The 23,292-nt window shown below is 35.7% G+C and overlaps 1 protein-coding gene across 2 annotated transcripts; it reads right to left on the minus strand.

Moving 5' to 3' along the window:
• Positions 1-276: 276 nt before the first annotated feature.
• On the minus strand, positions 277-22,233 carry SERPINB10 (serpin family B member 10). 2 transcript variants are annotated; one of them, XM_002800966.4, is made up of 8 exons: positions 22,151-22,233; positions 14,351-14,527; positions 12,504-12,569; positions 11,921-12,058; positions 9,805-9,922; positions 5,512-5,654; positions 2,481-2,636; positions 277-893 (listed from the first exon to the last, which is right to left on the minus strand). In XM_002800966.4, the coding sequence occupies exons 2-8, from the start codon at positions 14,516-14,518 to the stop codon at positions 489-491; spliced, it is 1,194 nt and encodes a 397-aa protein (XP_002801012.4). In that variant the 5' UTR covers positions 14,519-14,527; positions 22,151-22,233; the 3' UTR covers positions 277-488.
• Between the last annotated feature and the right edge of the window lie 1,059 nt (positions 22,234-23,292).

Genomic DNA, 23,292 nt, shown 5'->3' on the forward strand with positions numbered 1-23,292 from the left:
AAGCAATCCTCCTACCTTGGCCTCCTGAGTAGCTGGGACCATAGGTGTGCACCACCATGCCCGGCTAAAATTTTGATCAAAATGATATTCTTGAGAAACTTCTTATTTATCAATATCATATCACCTTTATAAAGATTTTTTTCATTTAATGATGTATATGAAATATATAATGATAACAAGTATCATGGATATTGCAAGTGATCAAGAATTGTAAGGCATTCAGTTGAATAGCATAACTCTTCTGAAATGTAAATGAAAGTCACATGAGACAAAATGTTAACGTGGTAAAAATAAAACTTGTTATTCTCTCCAGCTGTGCAGATATGACAGGATCATTAGAATGCATTATTTCAAGATCTATTTACTTATATCCAAATATGAAAAAAGTTTAGACTACAAACTCATTTTTGTGAAAATTGTGCTTTTCCATCTCATGGTACATTTTTCACACTGTAAGATGGCCTTGTTTGTTGAGAGAGATGTGGGATTTAGGGGGAGCATAATCTTCCATAAAAAAGAATGTTGTTGGTTTTATTGTGCCTGATGAAGAAGAGGAATGGGTGATTTGCATTGAATTCAATGGATGGGACTCTAATTCGTGAATCTATCTCACTCCCAGTGCCAGCTGCGGCTTCAGTACCTTGTTCATTTATTTCCACAAAAGCCTTGTGGAAAACATTGGATAAAAATAGGTTTCTCGCTGAAGACATTCCTGAGAAATCAGCTTTGCTCTGGCTGAAAGCATCACTCATCCCCATACTGCTCAGGGTTGACTTGAGATCATAACTGTCTTCCAGCTTGAACTTGGGAAGGTGTAGCTGCACTTCATACAACTCCATCATGTCTGCACTGGTCCACTCATTCAGCTTCTCATAGGTGATGTCCTTTTCCAGCTGCCCATTTGGAACCAAGAAAGAAAGAATTAGTAATTCTAAACTGGAATGAAAAACAGTAGTTGAGAGAGCTCCCTAAGAATTACACAGATGAATTATGATCACTCCCATTACTCAGGGTGACAACACACACGCATCTGGATATCCTTTGGTTGTATAATGTTGACCTTCAAAATCTTTGTTCTGCAGATTAATTGCTATCCAGATATAGGAGAATGAGAGTTTAATTCAAAATGGAAGTACTTCTGCTATAATATACAATACATCAACTATACACTCAAATACATCAACATAAATATACATTTAGATGTTGTCTATACAGAAGCATATACTCTAGTTCAAGTTGTAAGCCAAGGCACAAGAAAACCTGTTTGTCAACATGGGAGACAGCTCTTTGAAAACAAAATGTGGAATAAAATAACATGTCTATACTCTAATCAAAACAACATGAGATTAACAATTATCAACTAAGTCAAAAAAGAAAGAAAAGAAAATCCCCCAAATCTCAAAAGTAATTATTTTATATTGAGTTTAAGGATGCCTTCCCTCTTCTTTATATTTTAGATTTTTAAAATAATAAATATATATGTGTATATACTACATATGTATATATGTATATATTTGATTTTTTAAATGACATGTTTGTTTTAATGCACATGCATTTTCTAAACTGAAGTTTTGGCTGTCAATGACATACCTGTAAACCATTTACATTAATAACATGACAATACCTTCAGCTCAGGAAATTGCACTTCTAGGTTTTTATCTTAAAAGGGCTTGACTCTAATGGTTATTTGTCCACACTGGTTTTACTTTTACTATTCTCTCCAGTTTCACAAATTGTATGACATAATTTGGAAATATTTTCTACATACTGGTAGGATCATGGAAACTTATAAGTATTAAGAGTTTGACACATGTGAAAAATTAGACACGGTGCAAAGAAAGACAGGCCATCTGTTGCATGAGAATCATGTTCTGTTTAGGCATGCAAATTGCTCAGAAGCATGGTCTGACCAAAGTTGTGTCCAGATTAATAGAAATTTGGCTGGTAAACAACTTAAATAATTCTTGAAGACAGTATTGATACAGACTTTTTCTCCTGAAGGTTGTTTACTTGATAAAAATGTTCAAAAAATAAGTTTTGGAAGACAGCTTGATGTGTGTGTATACTAATGCAAATGATTAAAATATTAATCTCGAATTACGTAGGTCCTACCAGAGGGAAACCTAGACTGATTGAAAGATGGTTATGATCAATCCACACAGTTCTGTGACTGACAAGGTATATTTGTACCTGCTGTACATGCAGCTATGTGTGTGATGACCCCAGGCTGGAGCTGTCTATACATTGCTTAGCCTTTCTGAGGAACAGTAATATTAACTTTATAGAGTGTTGTAAAGTTTAATAATATTGTGAAGGTGAAGTGCCTAGGACTCAAGATACATTGGTGACTTTTCTCTTTATAGGAATTAAATAATAGGGAGACCATTCTTCCTGAGGACAATTGGGAGAAACCTTGGCCAACCAGTTCTTTTAGTAAACACTGGAAACACCCTCACACTGGACACACTGATGTGATTTACCTGTACCAGCCCATTAATGTCTTCTGGCAGTAGGATAAGCAGGCTGAGGTCACGGCTTTTGTAGTAGAGTTGAAGGCCCACTGCTTGTGGCTTTTCTATGTGAAAAATTTGAAGCTTTTTTTTCATAAACATCATTTGCACTGGTTTGCTTGTAGTCTAAAAAAAAAAAAAAGGTAACAAGGTCGTCGAAGAAGTATTCCACTAACTCCTTAATTCTCTACCATCATTGGCTCCCAGTTGGTGAAATTAGTGATCCTCTGCTAAATGCTGAATAAAGTTATCCAGACCTTCCTTTATGGAAATACCTATCCCACTGAAAAGTATCTCCAGTAGCAGATATGTGAGTTTCTAACACGACTGTGGTATCCCCTATAAATCACAGAAACATGTATTAAATCAAACTCTTAATATATGATCTTGTGTAAATTATGGAAATGCCAATAATTCAGAAACTGAGTAAGACATATTTTACATGAAAATATTTGAGAAAGTATTTTAGTATTATAAAAACTGACATTCACTAAGAGAATGCAAAGACAAGCAATAGATGAGCAGAAAATATTTGCAAAACATATACTTATAAGAGACAATAATAAAAACTCAACAAATAATACAAAACTCAACAATAATAAAACAAACAAGTCAGTTTTTTTTAAATGGGCCAAAGATCTAAGAAACACCTCACCAGGAAGAGATACAACACATGAAAAATGCTCAGTCATCTGTCATTAGGAGATTGCAAATTGCACAAGGCTATTAGAACGGCTAAAATATGAAACACTGACAACACCAAATGCTGATAAAGATATGGAGCAACAGGAACTGTCATTTACTGCTAGTGGGAATGCACAGTGGCACAGTCACTTTGGAAAACAGTTAGTTGGGCAGTTTCTTACTAAGTTAACCTAGTCTTACCATACGATACAGCAATTGTGCTCCTAGGTATTTACGCAAATGTGTTAAAAACAGTGTCCACAGAAAAACTTGCCCACAGTGTAGTGTTTATGGCAGATTTATTTATTATTGCCAAAAAGTTGGAAGGAACTAAGATGTGCTTCAATAGGTGAATGGATGACAAACTGTGGTACAATTGTACCATGAAATATTATTCAGCAATAAAACAAAAAGATCTACGAAGCCCTGGAAAGACATGGAGGAACCTTAAATTCATAGTGAATGGAGCCATCCTGAAAAGGCTAAGTGCTGTATGATTCCAACTATGTGACATGCCAGAAAAGCCAAAACTGTACAATCAAAGATCAGTTGTTGTCAGGGATTTAGGGGGAATGGATGAACAGGTGAAGCACAGGGCACTTTTAGGGCAGTGAAACTATTCGGAATGCTATTGTAATGGTGGCTACATGACACTGGGCATTTTCAAAACCCATAGAACTGTACGACATCAAGATTGGACACATATGTAAACTACAGATTTTAGTTAATAATGATGTATCAATATTAGATCATTAATTAAAACAAATATGCCACACTAATGCAAGATATTAATAGTAAGGGAAACTGTGTGTGTTGAAGGGGGGACATATGAGAGCCCTGTACTTTCTGCATGTTTTTTTCTGTAAACCTAAAAATTATCTAAAAAGTAAGCTAATTTAAAAATAAGACCAACTGCCAAATAAAAGCAAAACAAACACCCCTGCAACTTAGATGTTGTAGACATATGTTACTTTTCCATTCTATATGTGGAACTGTCAATCACAAAGCCCCACCATATGCTAAGGTGGTGGCCATATGACCAGGGCTGTTTACTGGGTGTACTCCAGCATACTGTGGTTGTTTCCAGAGACAGCCCATGAATGGCCCCAACCAGAGCCCTCCTTGTGATCACTGTTTTAGAGCTAATGGCAAATACTTTCTCTGTCTACTAGAGTTGTGAAGCTTGAAGGTTGAATATGAGGCAACCATATTCCCTGATCATTATTAGAGAATGAGAGTAGCAACTAGAGAGAAAAAGAGAAAGAGACAGCATGAGAATGAACTGGGATTATGTGTTGAGACTCTAAATACCCCCAATCACTCACTCCTGGACTTCCCAGTTTTTTTCTTACCTAAGCTAATTCCAATGCAGTTCCCATTTTGCCAGAGCTAGTCTGGAATACTTTTCTATCACTTGCAACTGAAAATTTCCAGTGAATATACAAACCCAGGTAACTATCCAGCTCACTTCTTGTTAACCTATTGGATTATGTGTTCAGTTCCTTCCCCATCCTCACCCCACTGATTGAGAAATGCCTATTGCACACATTCATTACAGCCATAGTTCCACAGCAGCACTGTTTGTGGCCTATCCCTAAACTAAACAACTGTAACAAACCTTGGTCCACTAGTTCCTTTCCTAGGAATTTGGAATGGGATTTTCCAACTGGTCTCTAGAATGGAGAAGGTCCTATGGGTAGCTATGTTCCGTCATTGTGAATGGGGAAGCAGAGAAAGTTAGACTTCAACCTGAGAGAAGAATTATGGTAGAAACAGAGTTGGAAAAAAATAGGAAAAAATCCTGACAACATTTGAGTCCTTGTTTCCAATCAGTTCCCAAGGCCCAGCCGCACTCCAGCCCATTCATGAGAGTCAGATATATAACCTTACATTAGTCTCCCTTTTTATTGCTTTTATTATGTAAGGGTAAGAATTTGGTAGAAGTTAGTACTGGTTTAGCAGGGCAGGTACAGAACTTACAGTGAGGACTCTTAGGTTCTTGTTCTGGACTGCTTCTAACTCACGCTTACCTCTAATCACTTGGCTACACTGTATTTTTCTCACCTAGGAAATAAATGTGAAAACTACCCTACCCAGCTCACATGGGTAGCAAGGACTGAGTGATTGTATATTCAGCAAGGACAGGGGAATTTCATTGAATTGTCCGTGGAACTGGAGGCTTTTAGCCCAGCCATCACTTCCCTAGTAAGAGCCATAGTTCACAAGAACATATAATCTAAAAGAAGAGTAAATTTATAAGAGAATCACTTTTACAATGCCATGTGAAAATCCAAACTGATCTTTATAAGGTTCCTACCTCGTTTATTCTAAAAGGCTTTTCTGTGGTGTTTTGCACTAAGAATTGATGTTCCCAGATTCCTTTAAAGTACAGGGCGTTCACCAGAATCATCCTGGTTGTGGAATCCACAGAGTCATCGGGTAGGAGATTCTGGATTTTACCTGTAAGAACAAAAGGCAGGTTGCAAATGACTTCTATTTTAACTCAAGACAACCAGGCTTCTATTTTTTCTGGAACTGTACAAGTTTCCTTTAAAAGTCCTGGTTTTTGATTTTCCAGAAATGGACAAGTACTATTCCTGTCCAGAATAGCTGCTATGAATAAAGAGAGAAACACTGAAGAAATAATATGCTGAATGGTCAGTAAGCGTTATTCCACATAAAGTACAAATTTGCAGTTTAATTATAAAAAGTTCCCTCTAATATGAGTTCATTTGTACCCCTATTTTGAGGGGACTGAAATGCTTCCTTCTTTAAGCTGTTCTGATTAACATCTGAAAGGTTGTGCCAGTGTTTTCCTGTTGCCCAAAATACTGCTGTGTGCAATTGCTTCGATCAGATTGTTGTAGTTACAACTTAAACTGATATTTGACTATCAACCCCGAATACATTCTCTCCAAACTCTCTACTAAAGCACCTTGAAATATTTATAAAAATATGTCGAATATAAATCTCTCGAATCAAGTATTATAGGTTTGCTCCAGAGGCACATGTTTGATAACTGAGGTAGATAGAACTGGATTGAGAACCTCGTGGCCAACCCAGTTTCACTCTGCAACAGTCATTGCTTCCAGATCCTCTCAGCAAATGGGGCTAGAAAATGTACGTATTATACACACATCTGTGTCTATTTTTACATCTATCTATTGAATTTTCTTTCTGCATATATATTGAAGAGTAGGGGGTCATATTGATACTTTCAATTCCAATCTAATAACACAGGGTTCATTGTAGCCTTTGTCTCTGCCTTATTTATAATTTCTTTTTCTGGCTCTCATGATTTCCAATGTATTTCTTTATTTGCTTAATCCTAGAATAAACATAAATTAGTTTCAGGATTGTAAATCCATTCTTCTATTAAAAACAAATTTAAAAACTAGGGCATAATATTTGTATACTTTTTTTCCACCTTAAAATACATAGTCGAAGTATGCTTACATTGTTTTAACCTTTGGATTTATACTCAAAAATGCTGTTTTACAAAGGTATTTAATGTTTTAGAACATACGTTTGTTAAAAAGAATGCATCTGGAATAGTGCTACAAGCCAAGATGCCATTAAAGGACTGGAAAGTTTGAAGAATCCCGAAAGAGAAAATACAGATGGATTAGACTGATAGGGAAACCACATCATACACACACAGAAGGCACCACAGATGACTTCTTGGGAGATTGGGGTGTTGCTCACAGGGAGTTAGAAACTCAAAGCCATGCATTCATGGAACTTGTTGGGGGCAGGGAACATCAGTGAGATTAATGAAACAATTCCATTTATTGCAGTAGTTCCTAACTTTGACTGCAAATTAGAATCTCTAAGGACTTAAAAATACTGATGCTTCTATGTTGCCACCAATGATAGAATCTCCTTGTTTTTAAAAGCTGAGTAGTATTTTATTGTGTGTGTGTGTGTGTGTGTGTGTGTATATATATATACTGTATATATATATATACACACACACAACACATTTTCTTTATTTGTTCATCAATTGATGGGCAGTTAGGTTGAATACATATCTTGGTGATTGTGAATAATGCTGAATTAACATGAGAATACAGACGTCTATGAAATACTGATTTCATTTCCTTTAAATGTATTCCCAGAAATAGAATTTCTGGATCATGTGGCTGTTCAATTTTCAATTTTTTTCTGACTTCACTAAGGCAAGGTTTATTATTTTTTTATTTTATTATTATTTTTATGTATTTATTTTTTAATTTTTTTATTATTATACTTTAAATTCTAGGGTACATGTGCACTATAGTAGAGAATCATAACTGCAGTTGGTAACAATATATCGTTTACTTGAAACTGTTAAGGGAGCTTTTAAATGTTCTCACCACAAAAACTGATAAGAATGTGAAGTGATTAATATGTCATTCCAAAATGTACTTATTTATCAAAACATCCCCTTGTACACCATAAATATATATAATTTATATTTGCCAATTTAAAATGTATAAATTGTGTGTGTCTATGATTAAAAAAATACTGATGTTTGAACCTCACTCCCAGATATCTGAATTAGTTCACCTGGAGTTAGGTTTACTAATCAGGAAATTCAATTTAATACGTTGCCACGATTGAGAGTCACTGGTTTAGAGCAATTGTGTGTATTGACTTTCTATACCTCCCTGGGTACCAACAATGGGCTGCAAATTAGCTTACAGGCTAGAGTAATGAGTGAGGGCACCCTATGTCACAGGGGAGTTAGAACAGTGTTCCCAAGGTGCTAGGAACTCCCAAGAAAAACTGGAAGCTTCCCATGCCCAGAAGGCAAGTTATAAACACAGCACATCAATGTCAGCCCAACAGTCACCATAGACAAGGTATTGTGATCTGTATTATAAACTAAGACTGGTAAAATGGGATCCTCACTCAAAAAGACACACAGAAAACCAAAAGGATTAAACAGTTAAGAAAATCCACCCTATGAGAGAGAAGCACCAACTTCAACACGTACTAACAGGAAACAGAATTAATACAGCAAAAAGACTTAAAAATAAGCAAAATTTACATATTCAGAGAAAGCTGATTGATTTCACTAATGAAAAAGGAATAACCAATAACCGTAAGTCTCGAAGGGAAAAGAAATAATTGTCAAAGCTGAACATACATAACTGTGGAATAAAACTCTTGAATAGATTGACTGAACAGTTGAATGAACACAGCTGGAGCAAAACCATGAGCTGGAAAAGGATAACAGAAGGGCAAAGAGATGAAAAGTAAATATAAATGGAAAATCAAAACAGATAGGATAGCTTGGGAAATTTCAAATTTGTTTATTGGAAGTACTGAAGGCAAGAAGGGACAGAATGAAAAGAAGAAAATCATGAAATAAATAATATACACAATTTCCTTTACCTGAAGACCTTTATATTTAGATTTAAAATGATTGCCAGCAAAATTATAAAGTAAATAAATAAAAATAAAAAGAACCCTGCCTAGAACATAATGTTGAAACCTCAGAACACCAAAAAGAAAGAAAAATATTCTAAAATCTTCTAGGGAAGGTTCAGGGTACAGGTGTGTTGTTTTTATTAATAATACTGGATGCTGCTGTCTAAAGGAAAAATGAAGACCTTGGAGAAGACCTGTTGAAAGCTCGAGGAAAGAAGTTTCTTTGAGATGATTCAGGTAGAACCTGGTCATGCCAAACACCCTAGCAACTTTCCCTTAAGGACACATGGAACTCTGCCTCGACAAAGTCTAAGTTCCTGAATAGCTAATTAATTCCTTATTTTATTCGATGTTGAATGCTTCCAAATAGCAGATATTTGTGTCCAAAATAGAAAATACAGAAGGATTACAGCTCTCTCCCTCTCTGGACAATTCCATTTCTGAGGAATAGAATGAGGAGGGTCAGCTGGAGGAATGAAATCATGGGATGTGGCAAACAAGGCTCAGTGAAAGATTCAGACTATGTCCACCCACTTCCTGCTGCTAGTACAACTGGCTATTGTAAGAACCATCTTGCACCTAGAGATGGAAGCCATGTATTGAGGATGGCAGTGCTGAACACCAGCCTGGATCTCTGGATGGCCTTGGGAGACAGAATGCTCTCTCTAACCTAGGATGCCTAACTACCTTTGAACTATTATTTGAGAGAAAGACAAACTTGTGTCTTATTAAGCCACTATATTTTGGGTCTCTTCTTTAGAGTAGTTTAATCCATACTCTAACTGATACTTGAACATGAACTTATTTTGAAAAGTATTTAAGATTCTGTAGCACATTTAATGCCACATTTCTGTAGATATTTTTCCTTAAAAACCATGCATGCAGCAGTATTTTCAATTTCCTTTTTGCATTTTTCTGCTTGTTACCCTTGGACTCTTCTTTGAAATTAGTGGGAGATGATAATTTTCTTGTCTATTTGGTAAAGTGATGACTTGACCTATGTGTTTTAAATAAGACTTATTACTAGGCAGTGAATCTAAAAATTATGTACATGAATAGAAATAATGTTCTGAATATTTACAATGTGCCCACACTTCTATTTAAGGAATATACATACTTACACATGACACAAACTAAAATAAATATAAGGATGTTTGGGAAAAGCACGCTGCCAAGCCCCTTGGTGAAAGCTTACCCTCGGTCTGTCTTTCAACCCAAGAGTTGATCTCCTTTCTGATTTGGTCAGAAGCTTCCACAAAGTTAACAGACTGAGGCTCTGCACCAAAATATGTTTTCATGTCTTCTAAATATTTCTGAAAGACATAGATAAAATCCTCTTTTGTAGAGTTTGTTCAAAACTAAGAAATCAAATCTATTTAGATTATCAAAAGAACTAGGTAGGCGGGCAATTGCACACTCCCACATCATCACTCCATTTCCTCTTTCCTGACTCCCAGTTTTGGTCAAAAACTAAATACCTCCCTCTCCAAACTTAGCAGGGCATTGGCTAGCTATGCAAAGCTCCAGCTGTGGAAGGAAGTACTGATGCCCACATTTTGGGGGCTTCCACATCCTCTTCCTTTCTATTTTTATCCATGCCTTGAAATGAGGCTAGAATGGAAAGGGACTACAAATAAAAAGAGTGACCCCAGTGGCCAAGAGGTATTGAGCATTGTACTTGACTTTCTATGGTAGGGATGCAACCCAAGTGAGGCTTGTGATACTAGTAGCTTCCTTCTGTGGATTCTAAACATCAGGAACTTTGTGGAGGGCCCGTGAAGAAAATGATATTCTGCCATGAAAATGGATTTGTAAGCAGAGTCGAATGTTATATTAGGCATTCTGAGGGAAAAAAAAGAAATGAGGCCTCTAACTCCTCCTGGTCCTCTGGTGTTCACGCAGTGGCAGTCATCACATGTAGGCTATGACTGAGGTTGCTCTTATGGGGGCACCAGCCTTGGGAACATAATTTATTCTTCAAGACCATGTAGTATTCCTTCAATTTGCTTACTTTATGGAGGGCTTATAGGGAGTAAAAAGTGGTGAGTTAATTCTGTTGCCAGGAAGTGGCTTGAAGATTATGAAGTCTAAATTCTGTGGAATTTAAAATCTAGTGGAAAGAAAACTTAAATATTTATGAGGGACCACTGCCTGTCTTAACTCAGGGCTTGTGGACATATAAAAATATGTTTGTCTCTATCTCTGTGTCCCTCTTGTTTCCAAGTGCCCACTGAGTCAATCATTTCTCCTACTTCTGAATTAAACCCAAGTCCATGAGCCTACGAGAAAGGAAACTGTCTTTAAGATTCCATTTGGCTGGTTTTATATCCTTAGTAGTAACAAAGCTCAAGTCCTGAACTCCCCAGAATTCACTAGATTTGAACAAGGATAGCATTGCTTGAAATCACAAGGTAGCTTTATTTTATCTTATTGCTATTCTTCTACCCTATCTAATTTCCTTACTCTTTGCCCACTGGACACGTGGGTCATCCTGCCCAAGGAGATGATGGACAAAGAAGTAAATTATTGACGTTGGTTGTCGTGTGACCCTCTTAACTGAGGACAGAGTCATCATGGTCTACACTGGTGGGATTTCAACCATTAGCAAAGAGAAGTTGATATTATTTCATGTTTCATGTTCCCAAAGTCTGCAAAGTCTTGATGTGAAAACTGCTTACTTCTCTCATCCCAAGATCAGTTTTGCTCCCAAGTAGACAGTCTCCAGCCAAGTCTCCATATGTATTTGTAGGCCATTCTCAGGGGTTACCTCTTTATTCTAGACAGAAATATCTGAGTGCTAGATCTGGTTTGATACCTGTTATTGGGTTCCTTTACCACTAGACACTGGTTGGTTGGTCTAATTGATTGTTTACAGGGAAGTACTGACCACATTAAGATTGTCCCTGATACTTGAACATGAACTTATTTTCAAAAGTATTTAAGATTCTATAGCAAATTTAATGCCACATTTCTGTTATTAGTAGATATTTTTCCTTAAGAACCATGCATGCAGCAATATTTTCAATTTCCTTTTTGCATTTTTCTGCTTTTTACCCTTGGACTCTTCTTTGAAATTAGTGGGAGATGATAATTTTCTTATCTATTTGGTAAAGTGATGGCTTGACCTATGTGTTTTAGATAAGACTTATTACTTGGCATATTACTCAGCAGTGAATCTAAAAATTATGTACATGAATAGAAATAAATGTACAGAGTACATTTATTTGTATAGAAAGAAATATACAGAGTTTACTGATAGATCTCACATTGCTTTCTTTTCCATTAGCTTAAAATAAGACATTTGCACTTACATTGTGAAATGGATACGTTTTCTCACCATATATCGCATTGGCTGTTTTAAGTAGGTAGTCATCGTTGGGCTTGAGGATTTCTGAGATAAGCGTATGGAAATCAGAGTGTATTTCTTCCGAGTTGCTCAAGTTGAATTCCTTTAAAATAGAAGGAATTCGTCAAATAAAAATGTTGAACAAGAGTTACGTACATGTTAGCAAACTACAGCTAAATAAAATTATTTGGTAAATTGCAAACAAAAGTTGAAAATGATCATAAAGTGGATAAAAATGTTTTCTTTAGTGTTAGTACAAAAGAATGAAATGTTATTGAGGCCATAATTTTCTTCACATTTAGTTTGCAAAAGCAAGCAAGAAAAAATTTGAAACTAGAGAAATTTTTAAAGAGATTAAAAGGGTGTGGGGACAAGAGATCTTTCAAACAGTGTAGACATTTTGTATTCCGAAAAAAAGTTTCTGTAACTTTAATATATGTTTCTAAGAAAAGTTACCTGATAAAAGTTGCTTAAATTATCACTAAAATACATGTGCTAAAAGTACTTTTTCCTTAATTATCAAATGTGTATTAAAGGATAAGATATACCATTTTCCTTTTTTTTTCACTTTCAGGGCTGGATTTGACTCCCTGGTCTCTGTTAAATTGAAGCACCTGTAATTTCAATAAAAAGACAAATGAATAGACTACAGAGAATTAATCATATAAATTACACATCATCTGTAAATACAAGTCAGTCATTCCTATAATTGCAGAACATATAATTAATTTAAAAAGGGGCTCTGACTTAACTTAAAAAATGTGTTTAATAAATAAGTCAAGAACTGCTTTTAAACACATTTTCTAAAGTCCAATTTAAGTTGCTAGTCTCTTTATTTTCCTATGTTTTATAACTAGAATGATGTTGGGAAAACCTTGACATAAAATTCTCTTATTTTCCATATTTCCTTTTTACTCATCGTTGTTTTAAGAAGAATGCTAGGTGTCCAACTGAGATAATCATTTAGACAGTTTCAGTAAAAGCCATAATTATGTGGAAAATTAAGGAATTTTAGTTTGTTTTTTTTTTTCTAGTTAAATGCTCAGTTCCTATGTCTACTACCACTTGACATATATAGGCACAATGTTTGTGTTCACCCCAGCATTTCATTGGAAAGTTAACAGGAAAGACGTAGATACCCTACTTTCCTTGGAACTGTACAACAGTAGAACAGAAGGAAATACTTTTATCTCCTATGCCCTGGACCCAGTTGACAATAAAAAATACAGTATATTGCATCAAGGGTTGCATTGATCTATGGTAATAAAACAAGGGCCACCTGCCATAAAAGGGGTGCACAGCTAATTCATGAGGCTCATTTGCAACTGGAAGTGTTAACATCTGAAACAAGGACAAGCAACATCCAGCCATATATTTACATAAAATAGACTCACACTGGAATCCATTTAAGATTGTCTATCACATTAATTATTAAGACTTTTGAGCTAATGAACCAATCATTAACAGGTTGTGAACAAGGATTTTGTTGTTGCTGTTGTACTTTTTAAACTACCTGATATCTTGTGAACCACAAGAGTAAGGATGATATCCCAAGTCCAGACTAATAGAGCATGTGTCCTGCCCACATCCTTCAGAATTACCAGCTGTGTTCATATCCATACTTTGCAAGGAAGTCACCTTCTTGGGTGAAAATTCTGTCACTTGGCCTTTTGGTTTTGCAAGATTTAGGGCCAAGTTTACTCTTTCTGTTTTTATTTTTATTTAAAAACACATTTTATATACATATTGTTGCATATATGTATATGCATTCATATATATTTTTACACATATAGCTATTTTGCTATCTATGGCTATATATATGTTTATATACACACAGTGTTTTGAGGATGCTTATTGCAAAAATAGTTCTGTGTACAATAGTATTATGTTGTTATTTTAATGATCTTAATGGGCTCCCTTCAGATAACCAGGACTCCATTCAGATAACCAGGGACTAAACAAAGAGAGAATCAAACAAAGCATGAGAAACAGAATTCTTCTATTTTTCTTTTTTGTGTCTCCAAGAAAATCCTTACGTGATTATAAAGATGCTGAATAATTCTGTTATTTAAAGTTTGACCGATTACTTTTTGAAATAATATCATCAAAATAAAATTGGTTTTGGTGTTCAACAAAAATTATAACCTCATCCTTTCTCCGTTTTATTTTGCTAAAGGACACAGGTTCTCAAATGGTTTTCCCAGCAACAGTTTGAAAACTGATTCCCTTTACCAGGATTTGTTTTATGGTATAGAATTTTTAAATGTCTGTCTTGTTTTAGAGAATGCTATTTTGAAATTTAAATTATTGAGTTGTCAAGAGAAAACTGAAGTTAAAAGGCAATGAAAGCACTTAGTTTACAAGAAACAGAAGATGGTTGACCTCTTCCACTCACCTGGGCCATTTGAGCTGCAGTGGTGCCTTTTGTGCCCAAATATACCATGGCCAAGGAAGTTGAGATGCTCCAGGAAGAAAAGAAAATATTTTTACCCTGAGCAGATTCAGCTAGCTTTTTGCTCAACTCCAAGGCAAACTGGTTGATTGATGTTGCTAGAGTGTCCATTGAGGAAACCTAAGAAAAATAAAGCAAAAGTTAGACAGCTTATGAATATTTCTTTCCACCTTTGAAAAAATATGTATTCATATTTGCATACATATCCATGTATGTAGTCATAAGAGCTGAATAGACTTTAGCAAAATTCTAGTCTGATACTAGTATTTTATATATTAAAACACTTAAGTTTAGAGAATTTAAGGGAATTGTCTCAAATTTTAGTGTTAATGTACATTAGAGAATAAATGGATTCTGGTCAGTTAAAAGCTGAGTCCCATAACATAGTTTTTGTGACTCTTTTGACATTTTTCACACCACTAGTTTGGTTTCCATGTGTTTGTCTCTATTTTTTCCAACTCCAGCATAAGATTCTTGAGAGCAATATATTCTTCTTACGCTGCTTCATGCACCTAACAGCACCTAGCTAAGGATTTTGCACAAAATGGGTGCTTATAAATTTTTATTACTCATTTACAATATTCATGGTTTGGGCTGTAACTACCATTTTTAATTTATGTAAACATGGAATCATGCACAATTAATTGGAAAATGCTTGTAGAGAAGTTGAGAAGTTAAGACTGTTTGTCTTTATTCTCACTCATTTGAGACCCTCTGAAACTGGTCTTCTGGAACAAGAGTACTCAGGTTTCCTCATCTTTTTTGATATTATACTCAGCATTTAAATGTCATCTCTAATGGAAGCAACCAAACAGCTGGCCAGCCTACCACACCTGCATGTACCTGGCCTGAAAACGACAGGTGCCCCAATCCACAGCAAATGTGCGCCACCTCCACTCCATCACAAACACCCACAGCCTAGACCACTGAGGCAACTGCAGACATCTTTGATGATGATTACAACTGAGGATACTGCATAGATATTATGCTACTGAGTCCACCCTAAACCAAAGCCAACATACCATACCCAACCGATACAACAATATTTTAATTTAAAAGCCTTTTAAAACTAGGTTTCTGTAGTTAATCCCATCTATTTTGATTTCATGGCAAAATAATTTCTCAAATAGGTTAAATGATTTAACCAAGTGCTAAGAGAATCTGTTACTGCTAGACCAGCCTTACAAGAAATCCTTAAGGAAGTTTTAAACATGGAAACAAAAGAATGATACCTGTTACTTAAGTACGTAGTGCACACACTTTATAAAGCAACCACTCAATAGAAACCACAAAGCAACCAGCTAATAACTTCATAATAGGATTGACACCTCACATATCAATATTAACCTTGAATGTAAATGGGCTAAACACCTTATGTAAAAAACACAGAGTGTCAAATTGGGTTATAAAACAAGACCCATTAATGTACTGTCTTTAAGAGACCCATCTCACATGTAATAACACCCATAGGCTCAAAGTAAATGGTTGGAGGAAGAGCTATCACACAAATTGAAAACAAAATAGAGCAGTGGGTGCTATTCTTATATCAGATGCAACAGGCTTTAAGCCAACAAAAGTAAAAAGTGACAAAGAAGGGTATTATATAATGGCAAAGGGTTCAATTCAACAAGAAGACTTTACTAAATGTATATGCACCCAACATTGGAGCTCCCAGATTCATAAGACAAGTACTCTTCAACCTACAAAAAGACTTAGATAGACACACGATAATAGTGGGGGACTTTAACACCCCATTGACAGCATTAGACAGATCATTGAGTCAGAAAACTAACAAAGAAAAACTTGAGCAACTGGACTTATTAATAAACATCTACAAAATACTCCCACCATCAACCACAGAATATACATTCTTCTCATCTGCATATGGATATACTACAGGATTGATCACATGCTCAGCCATAAAGCAAGTCTCAACAAAGTTTTAAAAACTGAATCCAGTAGCACATCAAAAAGTTAATTTACCACCATCAAGTAGGCTTTGTTCCTGGAGTATTATATTGGTTCAACATACACAAGTCAATAAATGTGATTCACCACACACTTAAAAACAAAAAACATCTGATCATCTCAATAGAGGTGGAGAAAGCTTTCCATAAAATCCAATATCCATTCATGATAAAAAACCCTCAACAAACTAGGTGTTGAAGGAATATACCTCAAAATAATAATATACCAACTATACTCTCAGACCACAGTGCAATAAAAATAGAAATCAATGCCAAGAAGATTTCTCAAAACCACAGAATTACTTGGAAATTAAACAACTTGCTACTGAATTACTTTTTGGTAAACAATGAAATTATGGCAGAAATCAACATCTTTGAAATAGACACAGAGACATAACATACCAAAGTCTCTAAGATGCAGAAAAAAAGCAATGTTAGGTGGAAAGTTTATAGCACTAAATGCCTACCTTAAAAAGTTAGAAATATTTCATATTGATTATCAAACATCAGACCTAGACAAACTAGAGAATAGAAAGAAAAACAAATTAACCCTAAAGCTTCCAGAAGAAAAAATCATAAGTAAAATCAGAACAAAACTGAATGAAATCGAGACCCAAAAATCCATACAAAGAATCAACAAAACAAAAAGTTGGTTTTTTGAAAGTATAAACATGATTGATAGACTGCAGGCTAGATTAACAAAGAAAAAAAGAGGAGATATAAATAAGCACAATCAGAAATAACAAAAGTGACATCCTCAGAGACTACTATGACTACTGGTGTGCACATAAACTAGAAAATCTAGAGAAAATGAATAAATTCCTGAAAACACACAACCTCTCAAAATTGAATTACGAAAATATTGAGACCCTGAACAGATCACTAACAAGTTTCAAAATTGAATCAATGATAAAATCCTACCAACAAAAAAATGCCCCAGAACAAGTAGATTCACAGCTGAATTCTACCAGGTGTACAAAGACAAGCTGACATCAATCCTGATGAAATAATTTCAAAAAATTGAAGAGGAGGGACTCCTCTCTAACTCATTCTACAAAGCCAGCATCATCCTGATACCAAAACCTGGCAAAGACACAACAGAAGAAACCTATAGGCAAATATCTGTGATGAGCGTAGATGCCAAAATGCTCAACAAAATCCTAGCAAACTGAATCCAGTTGTATATTAAAAAGTTAATTTACCACCATCAAGTAGGCTTTGTTCCTGGAGTACTATATTGGTTCAACATACACAAGTCAATAAATGTGATTCACCACACAATTAAAAACAAAAAACATCTGATCATCTCAATAGAGGTGGAGAAAGCTTTCCATAAAATCCAATATCCATTCATGATAAAAACCCTCAACAAACTAGGTGTTGAAGGAATATACCTCAAAGTAATAAGAGCTATCTGTAACAAACCCACAGCCAATATCATACTGAGCAGGCAAAAGCTGGAAGCATTCCCCTTGAGCACTGGAACAAGACAAGGATGTCTACTCTTACCACTCCTATTCAACATAGTACTAGAAGTCCTGGCCAGAGCAATGAGACAAAGAAAGACATAAAAGGCACCCGAATAGGAAAAAAGGAAGTCAAACTATCTCTCTTCATTGACAATGTAATTCTATACTTAAAAAACCCTAAAGACTCCACCAAAAGCCTCCTGGAACCAAAAAATGGCTTCAGTAAAGTTTCAGAACACAAAACCAATGCACAAAAATCAGTAGCATTTCTATACACCAGTAACATTCAAACAGGGAGCCAACTCAAGACTACAATTCCATTTACAATAGTCAAAAATAAATAAATAAATAAAATACCCAGGAATACACCTGATGAAGAAATGGAAAGATCTCTACAAAGTGAGCTAAAAAAAACACTGCTTAAAAAATCATAAATAATACAAACAAATGGAAAAACATTCCACACTTGTGGACGGGAAAAATCAATATTGTTAAAATGACCATACTGCCCAAGGCAAACCTCAGATTAAATGCTATTTCTGTCAAACTACCAACATCATTTTTTCCGCAGAATTGGAAAAAACTATTCTAAATTTCATATGGACCCAGAAAAGAGCCCCAATATCCAAAGCAGCCCTAAGAAAAAAAGAACAAAGCTGGAAGCATCACATTACCCAACTTCAAACTATACTGTAAGCCTAGAGTAACCAAAACAGCCTGATGCTGGCACAAAAATAGACACATAGGCCAATGGAACAGAATAGAGAACCCAGAAATAAAGCTGCACACCTACAGACATCTTATCTTTAACAAAGTAAACAAAAACAAGCAATTGGGAAAGGACTCTCTATTCAATAAATGGTGCTGGGATAGTTGGTTAACCATATCCAGAAAAATGAAAGTAGACCCCACTTTTCAACATGTACAAAAATGAACTAAAGATGGACTAAAGACTTGAATGTCAGATCTCAGACTATCAGAACCCTAGAAAAAAAATCTAGGAAACACCATTTTGGATATCAGTGTTGGGGGAAGTATTCATGACTAAGTCTTCAAAAGCAATTACAACAAAAAACAAAGTGGGACCTAATTAAACTGAAGAGCTTCTGCACAGTAAAATAAACTATCAACAGAGTAAACAGACAACTACAGAATGGAAGAAAATATTTGCAAACTATTATTTATAAGAAACTTAATTCAACAAGCAAAAAACAACCCCATTTAAAAATGCCAAAGGACATGAACAGATACTTCTCAAAAGAAGACATACAAGTGGGCAACAAACATGAAAAAATGCTCAACATCGTTAATCATTAGAGAAGTGCAAATCAAAACCATAATGAATACTACCTCATATATGTCAGAATGGCTATTATTAAGAAGTCAAAAAACAAGGGACACTGGTGAGGCTGTGGAGAAAAGGGTACACTGTTGATGGAAATGTAAATTAGATCAGCCACTATGGAAAGGAGTTTGGAGATTTCCCAAGGAACTTAGAACTACTCTTCAAATCAGCAATTCCTTCACTGGGTATACATTAAAAAGAAAATAAATCATTCTACCAAAGAGACACACACATATGTGTTCATCACAGCACTATTCGCAATAGCAAAGACATGAAATCAACCTAGGTGCCCATTAGTGTTGGATTGGATAAGGATTACATGGTACCTACACACCACGGAATACTGTGCAACCAAAAGAAGGAATTGAATCATGTACCTTTCTGCAACTTGGATGCCCTAGAGGCTGTTATCCTAAGCAAATTACGTCAGGAACAAAATACCACATGTTCTCACTTATAAGTGGGAGATAAACATTGGGTACTCATAGACATAAAGATGGCAAAAATAGACACTGGGGACTGCTAGAGTGGGGAGGCAGAGAAAGGAGAAAAGATTGAAAAACTAACTCTTTGGTACTATGCTCACTACCTAGGTGATGGAATCAGTCAAACCTCAACCTCAACATCACACTTTATACCCTTCTAACAAACCTGCATATGTACCCTCTGAGTCAAAAATAAAAACTGAAATTATTTAAAAAATAAAATAATTCCAATTATTAGGCCTAGGAAATCTCATTAATGCCAAGGTTGTGTAGAGTTAGGCCTTGCATGCACATCACCTGGCCTTCTGAGAAACCTAGAATGAGAGCTTTAGAAGACATTAGGAATTCTCTATACTCAAATAACTTAATCATGAGAGAGACAGGTGTAGACAAAGTTTTGGTTTCATCATAACTCGGAGTTAATAGTGATACTGTGGGAATCCCTCCTAGCCATAAACTTACACTTACCCAAACAGCTTCCCTGCCTCTAAATCATGCCCTAGGTGTGGCTCCTGCCTACTCCAAAAGCTTATGATAATCCCAGGCTGACATGATTTGATTAAACAGTAAACAAAAAAGACTGTAGTTCTGTAGTAATTCTATACCCTCATAAAATATTGAATATTTGCCTGTGACTATTTCTTCCTCAACAGATCAAATGTCATCTTCAAAATAACTCTATACTTCCTTTAAGGCTCTTATTCATTCAACTAACATTTTGTTACCTGCATACAGTATATATCAAGCTTTGTATTTTTAAAACTCATGAATTAAATTCACGTGGAAAGCGTTTGGTTCTTGGCCAAACCACACTCTTCATGAAGTGGAGAGAAAGTACCATTTTAGAGGCTGGGGTTTTTCTACCTCAGTTTATGGTTATTCTAGTGTTTATTTACTTGTAACATGTTCCTGAAAACAATAATTCTCTATTATAAAAGCTAATTTCTCATGTAAACTTAATATTTAGTTGTATTTGTCTTCATTAATTCCCTTATTAGTATCATTATTTATATATCAGATGTTACCCAGAACATACAAGAGAAACAATTCTTTGTTTTCTTTTTTTAAAGAAATCTAATGAAGTACTAAGCCATCCATTAGTGATATTTAACCCAACAATGAAAAATACTTTCTGAAGGGTATAGAATTGTGAGATGAAATTTTACAGGAAATAATTATTCCATACAAATGTTGGACAATTATATTTTCAGAGAAGACTGCAAATGTGTAGGTCAGAAGTCTACCATGTCATTTTCAAAATTAATTGCTCTTTTGCAGTTTTCAAGAGCTGTAAACTGATCATCTATGAGCTTAACCTGTAGACAGGCTCGGAGGAGAAGCCAAAGAGAATGAAAAAAGCAAGAAAAAGATGGCGTCATTCATCAAAATGTCTCATCATAGACATTTCATCATCACATGCCCCTAGCATATCAGAGTTGGAAAGACCCTTGGAATCTCCCTAACCCAGTTCCCCCGTTTTGTCTGCTAAGAAACTGAAGCTGAGAGAGGCTGATTGAGCAAAGGACGCACAGCAGAGTCAAAACTGCAACTTCGTTCTCTTGACTCTGAATACACAGTTGCTTTTGCTATTGTATCTCATTGTGTTTAAGATTTTAGTGGCTAAAGAGAGAGATTTTGTGATGGAGAACCATCAGGAGGAGAAAGAAGATCTGGAGAGTGGGGAGAAGGATTCTTGTCCCGTTTTCCAGGAGACACTCCCTAAGGCCTCTTGCCTTCCTGATGACAATGATAATATTATCTCCTCATGGAGTTGTGCATATCAGAGAATGACAGCTTCCCGCAATCCCCAGCACCTCTCTATTCACCTAAGGCCTTTTTTAGAGATAGGTAATAGTTTGGGGTGGTTTATAAAGAGCGCCTAGTGTAATGTGGGGGATTCGGAACATTGGTTATTCCACAGAAGAGAAGAAAGCTAATGGCCCATGAAATGGTGGCCAGGAGAGGAGAGTGGGGTTTTGGGTTTGAGGGGGAACAGTTAAAGAATCAAACCATGAGTTCCATATATTAATGACTAGGATCCAAATTCAGGGTGCCAAGCTCACATTTGCTAAAGGGTTGAAGGGTTTTGGCTCAACTGTCCTGAGAGAATATCCTATTTCTCTCTGCCTATGTTGACAGATACAGAAAAGTGACTGGAGGAAACTCCACTCCTGGTTTCACAATTCCAAGTAAAACAAGGAGCAAATTACACTCCACGATTCCTAGAAAAACAATTTCTCTAACTTTTTTGGGGAATGAATGTTCTTTCTCCCGTATCCCTCTTTCTAGTACAAACTTCAAACCAGCTTAGGTTACTCTATGACTTATACAGAAAAATTCTTAAGGGATTGGGCCTTATCTATTATTTCTGGACTTTTTTGGGAGAAGGGGTCTTCATTATTTGTTACTTAGCTAAGCACTTCAACCAAGAAGAAAAACATAAATAAAATCATTACCCAAAGAAATATTTACAATACCTGGTTTTCTTCCACTGGAGCAGAATAGGCAATTTGCTCCTGTAGTAAGAGATTGTGGCTGAAGAGTTGGGAAACTTTCAACTGAAGAAATTAAAAAAAAAAAAAAAAAGTTAGCACCTCCCTGTTCTTAGCTCCACCCTTTGATTGTTTCACAAGCATGTATACTCTTTCTTTCAGGCTTATTTTAGCCAGAAGTTTCAATAAAAAGAGACAGTTAAGGATTTGCCTGAATTATTTAATTACTCACACTTTCCATCTCTGTACACATGTAGAGACCTGGATTCTGACAAATTATAACTCATCCTTTCTTGGCTTAATCCTTTCTCTAGTCTGCCAACAGAGAATATTTGGCATGGTTTTCCCTGGTAGTATTTTTTTTTTTATAAAACAAAAATAGAAAGCTTCAAATTAGTGGAATAATAATGATCAATGAAATTGAAAATATTACTGAATTATTTATTTATTTTTGTTGTGTTTGTTTTGTTTTTCTAGAAATAGGGTATCACTCTGTCACCCAGGCTGAAGTGCAGTGGTGCAATCATATTTCACAGCAGCTTCTAACTCCTGGGATCAACTGATCCTCCCACCTCTGGCCTCTCAAAGTGCTGGGATTTCAGGCATGACACATCATGCCTGGCCTTTATTCTCTCAGTTATTATGTGAAAGGCACCCCAGAAAATTTTCTGTTCTCGTTTGTAGCATTGGTGTAGAACCCAGAGCATAACTCGAATGAGTGGGTTGTCTGCTCTCCCCACTAGCAGGGGTAAGGGTTTTGGATCAAAATTTTAGATACCATTATTGGGTCGGATGTTAGTTCATCATTTTCTGGTTCTCTTTTATTTTTCCCTAGGAATGCTTTTTCACTCCTTATTTATTACAAAAGAAAAATAACAGGCCATTTGTTTCATTTGCATGTGTATGGAGGAAGGGGTAGGGAGGTCATGGGGAGAGGGATTGGAACAGGAGGACATCTCCAGGAGGGATTAAGAGAAAGAAGGAGCCTTTCTATTTATAAAGTATTTGGTATATTTTTCTTCACGTAGTTCCTGTTTTTCTCTTCACAGAGGCACACTTATTTTCTGGCAAGATGGCTCAGAGTTTAATATTTGAATGTTGATGTGGAACCCAGGGCAGAATGTTAC

This window comes from Macaca mulatta, chromosome 18, assembly GCF_049350105.2.
Source record: "Macaca mulatta isolate MMU2019108-1 chromosome 18, T2T-MMU8v2.0, whole genome shotgun sequence".
NCBI lineage: Eukaryota > Metazoa > Chordata > Mammalia > Primates > Cercopithecidae > Macaca > Macaca mulatta.